The sequence below is a fragment of the Fusarium redolens genome, assembly GCF_020744475.1.
Source record: "Fusarium redolens strain MPI-CAGE-AT-0023 chromosome Unknown BKA55scaffold_13, whole genome shotgun sequence".
NCBI classification, from domain to species: Eukaryota; Fungi; Ascomycota; class Sordariomycetes; order Hypocreales; family Nectriaceae; genus Fusarium; species Fusarium redolens.
The window spans coordinates 43,591-51,160 of NW_025763676.1; the positions used below are offsets into that span (position 1 = coordinate 43,591).

The window sequence follows — 7,570 nt, forward strand, 5'->3', positions numbered from 1 at the left end:
TTTAACTTAGAAAGTATAATCTTAAAGCTTAATATAAAGCTATAGACTTTAATGCCTCTTAAAGAGGTTACTAAACCTTTAACCCTATAGGTTTTAAAGATATTAAAGATAGTTTTAAAAGTCTAATTTTAATTAGCTTATTTATAAAAAAAAATTAAAAAAAATTATAATAGCTTTTTAAAGTTACTTATTTAAGTTATAAAGTATTTTAAGAAAGGAATAAGTATAGTTATATATAAGCTAGCCTTAATAGAGTTTAGGATAAATAACCTTAAATAAGTAAATAAGATACTTAATTAGTACTAAAGGGCAAAAAAAACCTAATTATAGAAAGGAAAAGTAATAACTATAATGGAATTAAGGCAAGTAGTTAATTAGATAGATATAGATATATAGGTAGTAGCTAAATTATTAAAAAGTAATAGTTAAGAAAGGTTAGCAGGACTAGGTATAGTATATATAGCAAGACTAGGTATAATATAAGGATATATTAAGTAGTAGTTAAGATATTTAGAGAAGAGTATAGTAAGTAGTTTTAATTAATTAGATAATTTATAGTGTTTTTATTTTAATTTTTACCTTAAGGGTATAAAAGAAGTAGCTTACTTACTTAAATAGCTTACTTACTTATTATATATATTAATTTAATATTTATTTTAGCTAAATATATACTTAAGGTTATTAAATAAGTAATATAATTAGTAATTTTTAAATTATTTTAAAATAAAAAAAATATTAGCTATATAATATTAATATATAATTATTAGGGTTTATTTATTATACTTATTTCTTAAGAGCCTAATATGCTATAATTTATATCCTGCCTTACCTTATCTTAATTATTATAATAATATAAGTAAGGTATTAAATCTTTTAGCTTTTAACCTTTTATAGCTAAATTACTATATAATTTATAGTAATTTAATTAATAACTACCTCTTTAAATCTTAATTAATAACAGGACGTTAATTCCTATAATAATAAGAGCGTTTATAAGTAATATAAAGGCCCTTGCACTATCCCTAAGAGGCCTAATAAGGCTAATAACTTTCTAGCTAATAAGTCTTATAACTTTAATTTTAGCCCTTTTATTATATAACCTTATAATTATTATATTAATTATTTACTTAATATATTACTTAGTCTTTTTTAGTTTTTTATATTTAAGTTACTACCTTAGTAATAAATTAAATATATATATCCCTTTAACTAATATAAGGTAATACTTTTATACTAAGCCTTATATAGCCTTTATATATTTAAAGGTATATAATAATAACTTTAAGTATTATTAATATTAATCTTATTAAAACTATTATATAATTTATTTAATAAGTTATTAATTTGTTTTTTATTTCCTTACTTTTAACCTTATAAAAGACGCTCTAGCTTTTTAGCTTTTTTATTAATAACTTAAATAAAGAGACCTCTATAGCAGGCTATTATAATAGAAGTTAATATTAAATAAGGTTTATCTGCTTTAATAATGCAATTGCTGCCTTAATTAAGCAGTATAAGTACTAGTTACCTCTTAGCAGCTAGATTAAGCTTCTTCCTTTAACCTACCTAAAAGACACGCCTAATTCATCTATTACAAACTACATTACCTAACCTAAATACTTATTAATTACACTTGCTAATATTAATTATAGCCACTATTATAATGCCTGCTATTTGCAATAGCCTACAGCCTAATTAGGGCTATTATATAACTAATTATAATCTTATTAATATAATTAGAATGGCCTTAAAGTAAGCTATAAATAGAGATTACTATATATTATAAATAATAGGTATAGTAATTAAAAAGAACTTCTTATTAAAAGTAAAATCTAGCCTAATTAAAATAATTATTTTTAATTATAGCCTAATTAAGTTAATTAGTTATATAAATTAAGGTTATTTAGGAAATATAATATCTCTAGCCTAAATTAATTAAGAGCTATTTAAATTAAAGAAGTTAAAAAAAGCTTTAAGATATAACTAGCCTTTAAAATTAAAAAAGGCAGCTTTCCTTACTGCCTTTATAGGCCTAAGCTTAGCCTAATATAAGCCTTATATAAAAGATTATTAAAAAAAATTATAACTAAGGAAGTAATAGCTAAGTTATTTAATTATAAAGTAAATATCTTTTTACTAACTTTAGTTATTATTATAAATTTTATATCTTTTTAATTATATAATAATATTTATAACTATTAAGGATAGCCTTTATAGCTAGATATTTTAATTTAGGGTTATTTTAAAAGGCTTAAAAGGTAAGAAGAATTCTAGCCTTATTTAAAGGCTATAATATATTTAGTAGTTAAGAAGTATTTAACTAAATAATAATACTATAAAATAAGGAACTTTTAGTTAGTATACTTATTAATTATATTTATTAATTATATTTATAATAACTGTTTTAATAAAAAAGTATTTTATTATAAATTTAAGGTAAGATTTTATAAATTTATAATAATTATATTACTCTCTATAAGGAAATTAGAGTTTATTACTTACCTTAGATTTAATTTATTAGCTATTTTTTATTATACTAATAGCTTATTATTTCTTACTAAAATTAGTTTATTAAGTACTAAAAGATATAAAGGATACTATTAAGCATTAATTTATTTAGATATTAAGTATTATAATAAATAAAATACATACAAGGTGGCTTGGACAGGTGGATAAGACGGTTTAGCTAGTGCAGCCCATAACTACTGCATTGTTAGCTTGAGGCAGGGTTATAAGTATACTGTAAATCGTATTAACTTGCCGAGTGAGGAAGCGGATAGATGAGCCCGAGTCCCACGTAAGAGCTATTCTGAAAGAAGTACAGTACTTGAAGTGTTATGTCAGTCTTCCAGATTGCCGTTGCAGGGGGCTGGCCAATTACCGACACGTGCTCGTAAATTATGGGTCATATTCAATTAGTTGCTGGGTACCCAGGCACAAAAGAACGCATTCCCAACCGCGATATCATATATGATAAATTGCTGCCACTAATTACTACAAGGATTAAGAACAAAACTAGTATTTAGACTAGAAGGAATAAGGCGGGAACTTTACGAATTCAGCGAGATGAAAGTATTCACTAGCGAACTGTATGTGTTTTCACTTTTTAGAGCATTCTGTTCCTCGGCCTACCAGGTGTTGTAGCCGTGTGGGTGCCGCGGGCGGTTGGGAATTATCGAGGGTGTTTAGAGCTACGTTCCTGTTTCTCTCCCCTCTAGCCCTAAGTTAAATTCGATCCTAACATCAAACCAAGAACTGAGAAGTGTATTATGTCTCTAGAAACATAAGTAACTAGAGCGGTATTTATTCTAACCAAACGAGTCCGGTTTGGTCCTGCTAATACCATTGGAAAGAAGTGTAAATTGATTAGAGAATCTGCATTCAATAGAGCATAGATCGTTGTTTCCCCCGAGCCAGGGCTCTAGGATATTAAGCTTAGACCTTATAAACAGTATTCTATTTACACCATGCATTAGAAGAACACCTCTGCCAGGGCCCGCCTGATAGACTCGCAAGTAGCTATTAAACATACCGAGAATTCGTCAAGGGTCTACTAGAATGAGTTGCAAGATATAAGACCATGTGCGGTAGGGTGTCAATTCAGTACCTTAAATTTGTGTCTTGTAAGCGCTGGTGACTATACTTATACGAGGCGTCAAACGCCATTGGCGTACTTGTAATATGTTACTGTAAGTTAGGTAAGTGATGGCTAGACAAAAGTCCCAAGCACAAGGTCTGTCTTTAGATGTGCTAAAGGACATTCGACTTACTGAACTAAGCTAAATAATAAGCAAGGTATTCGTAAGTCCAGATCGCTATAGACTGAACATTTTGTTCTTACTCATATTATTAGTGCTTATTACAATGTTTCGTACATTCTATTTGCAGGCTAACGCTAGTTCCTATCGTATCAATTCTGCACTCCGTATACAGGCACAAGTGGGGCACATTTCAAGTTGTCCAACACAAGCTATTCTATACAAGTAGGACACATCTGCACTCATGTATATATATATATATATCTATGATTCCTTTCATCATCTCTACCATCACTATCTTTCACAATCAGCCATCTCAATATAACAAATCACCTTTTCCCTCTTAAAATAAAGCCCAAAACACATTATAAAAGGCAGTCATGTTCGTTATCTCGTTAACGTCCGTCGCAGCGCTTCTCGCATTTTTCAGCGTTGCAGCTGCGAAGCCTTTAGCACTTGCAGAGCCTTTGACACCGGCTCAGCTCAACGCGCAGTCTCTTACAGAAGGTTGGACTGTTTACTCCAACCAAACTCTCGACAACGGCAGTATCCTTACTTTATGGAACCCCCCAGCTCTCAAGGCTCGGGACACGAGCGTATTGAGCAAACGATGCGGTTCCAATCGTATCGAATGCAACGATTCTCATCAGCCTAAGAGCGGTCCTTGCAGCTCCCTTCGCGAGCAAATCTATCTCAACAGAGGCAACACCCTACCCGCGACACCTCGTGCTCTTTGTCTATCTCAAGGTTCAGATCAGTGCTGCGTTAGCTGGGCGAACCTTCTCCACGCAAATACTCCATGGGCAACACTCATCAGTGCCAATGATGCTTTGCAGTTTGATTGTGTCAACAATGGAAAGTCTGGTCGTGCATTAGACGTCAATCTCTCCGACGTTTGCACGACTCAGTGCATGTCAAACCGAGCTGAGGGTTGTAAGAACTAGGCTGGTTTCTCAAGAACACCGACGGGAACCACCACGTATTCGGTGCTTGAGAAAGTGGTCAATCGCTTGATCACGCTACAGCTAGTCATCCGGCTCTGTCCTTAGACAATTTCACTTCAGTAATGCATTACTTTTGTATTTACTTTGCCCTACTTTGGTATTATACATTCTTTTAGCAACTAACCCTAAATAAATAAGAGAAAATTTATATATGTCTTAGAAGTTATACCTAATAAGATATTACTATAGCTAATATGTGTTTTTCGCAAAGTAGCTATATCACTTTTATCCATCCCTCTTTTTAGTAAAAGTAGAAGTTTGCAGTCTTTTATTAGCTTATATCTATATAAATCCTCTTTTACTAAAAGGTAATATAGTTATTAAGCTCCTAGCTATTTTTTTAATTATAAGTAGGTAATACCCCTTCTTACTAGCTAGTTTCTTCCTTTATTATAACCTTTATAATTAGTTTGATTTTAATAATATAAAATAATATTAGTTCTTAAGTATTTATATACAAATTAATATATTAGCTATATATATTTTATAATTATATTATAAAAATATAAAAAGGGGTATATTAATATTTATATATATATAATAAATATTTTGCCTTTTTTAATTAACTTTTATAATTAATTACTTATATACTTATATTATAAAACATTACTTAAATAATCTAATAACTTAAATTACTCTTAAAATATATAGCTTCTAAAAGTCTATAATTATTAAATTAATAATTATATAATTATAATATATAAAATAGTCTTACTTATTTTATAACTAGCTATTTAGTATTATTATAGCTATAATAAAAAAAGCCTAAACTAATATAAAATAAAGACTATTTATTAGGCTAGTAATATACTATAGCACTTTAAAGTCTAGCTACTATAGAAGCCTAGTTATAAGTTCTACTTCATGGTGTTAACCTTATAGTTAAATAAGCAAGGTTTAAGCTAATAAAGACTTTTACTTAAGAAGATTATTTACAGCTAATTAATAGCTATATTGGCTACTTGGCATGTCTAAGTATGTATGTGTATATTGTTATTAAAGGTTAAGTTATTAATTTATGGTAGAGATCTTATTATCTTTACCTGAATTATTATAATTATATTAGCATCTATGCAAAACTTAAGATTAAAGAATTGGGGCCTTGAGAAACTTGGTTTATGAAAGACCCTTGTAGTATCTAGCCATAAGTATGATAAATACGCGGACCTAGAGGATGTTTCATATTACGCCGTTAGCGGTATTTTTATGGCATGGGGTTAGCAGCCCCAACTCCTGGGCCGTTTGCCCACTACCTAGATAAACTATAAAAATAGACACTAGGGAGTCTCTCTAAATAATTACCATAACTCCAAGCTTTCTTCTAACAAAGCTTGAGTTTAACCACAGTCTTATTTTCTATCTATTCTTATTATATAATAGCATCGGTCTACGATTTGCGAGATACCTAACTGCTGCTTGTTGGCGGTAGTTGGAAAAGCTGTTAATAAAGGAATAGCAGTGATTCTTTGCCAGGCCAGTTTCAAACTATGAGCTTCTATAACCATGCTTAAAGATGCGGCGCTGATAAGTTACATTACCGCTATATAGCTGCGACTTGCTACGGAGATGTATAATAAACTCAGCATAGGTAGAACGGATTACCATGCCATGAAGCAGTAGATGGAATGAGTTGTTACTGCATATTATATTAGAGCCTTCGGATGAGTTTAGAGGATGTGTTATGCCAGCTTGGTATAGTATATTATAACTTGCAAGTAGGCAGGAGTATTTTTTTTATAATTTAATATATTTTTATATTATAATTAAGCTAATAGCCCTTTAAGTTATATTTACCTATAAAGGCATAAATTATTATTTTATCTTTTAATTTTTTTTTTTTTAAGTTTATAAATTAGCCTTAAAAGGTATATTTAAATATTTTTAAAATCTAATTTAATTTAAATATTTATTACCTCTATAACTAGTAAAGCTTTATTAAGTTAAATTATTATAATTAGCTATTTTAATTATAGCTTAAACTTAGCTATATATATACTAGCTAAAAAGTCTTATATACTTATTAGCTAACCCTAACTTTCTTTCTATAACCTATCTAAAAGGATACTATACTTTAATTATTTATTACACTCCTATAGTAAGTTATCTAACCTAAATACCTTCTAGCTATAACTGCTAACAGTATTATAGCTATATTATTATAATACCTATTATCTAAAGAGGCCTGCAAGTACCTAAGGCTAATAAGCCATATCTAACTAAAGGCTATAATATAATCCCTAAGATTAAAGAAGCTCTTAGGCGAGATAAGAAGGGCAAGGGTAATATGCTTTATATAATAGCTATAGATATTAGAAAGGCCTGGTTTAATAAGGATAATACTAGCTATATTAAGCTAGTAATCTTTAGTTATAAGATCCTCTTACTTATATATCTTCTTTATATAATAGATCCTCTAATTAATAAAGCCTTTTTTAATTCTAAGAGTCAGAGCCTTATAGACCTAGAAGGGAAGCTGCGCAGAGGGGTATAGCTAAGCAGGAGGGACAGGAAGTTCTTCAGGGCCCTTGGCCTAGGCGGCTTGTATAATAAGTAGCTTAAAGAGGTATTATAGAAAACTAAGGACCTATAATATAATATCTGCTATATATAGAAGTAGGGTAATATAGGGTTTAGAAGAAATATATTAAGTTTTATATAAATTTAATTACTTAAAGTTAAAGACTTAAAGTTATAAATTTAGTATTAGTAATAAAAAGAAAATTAGAAAAGTTATAAAATAAATTATATAAGTAAATAAGTAAATTAGCTATAATATTAATATATTATTAATATAAATAGGGGAATTAT

At 29.1% G+C, this 7,570-nt stretch overlaps 1 protein-coding gene across 1 annotated transcript; it reads left to right on the forward strand.

Annotated features, from left to right (window-relative positions):
- Positions 1 to 4,357: 4,357 nt before the first annotated feature.
- On the forward strand, positions 4,358 to 4,693 carry BKA55DRAFT_471946 (uncharacterized protein; the record flags this gene model as incomplete). The annotated part of the gene is made up of 1 exon (XM_046186145.1): positions 4,358 to 4,693. A coding segment is annotated over one exon (336 nt), but the record flags the coding sequence as incomplete, so codon positions are not given.
- Positions 4,694 to 7,570: the final 2,877 nt, after the last annotated feature.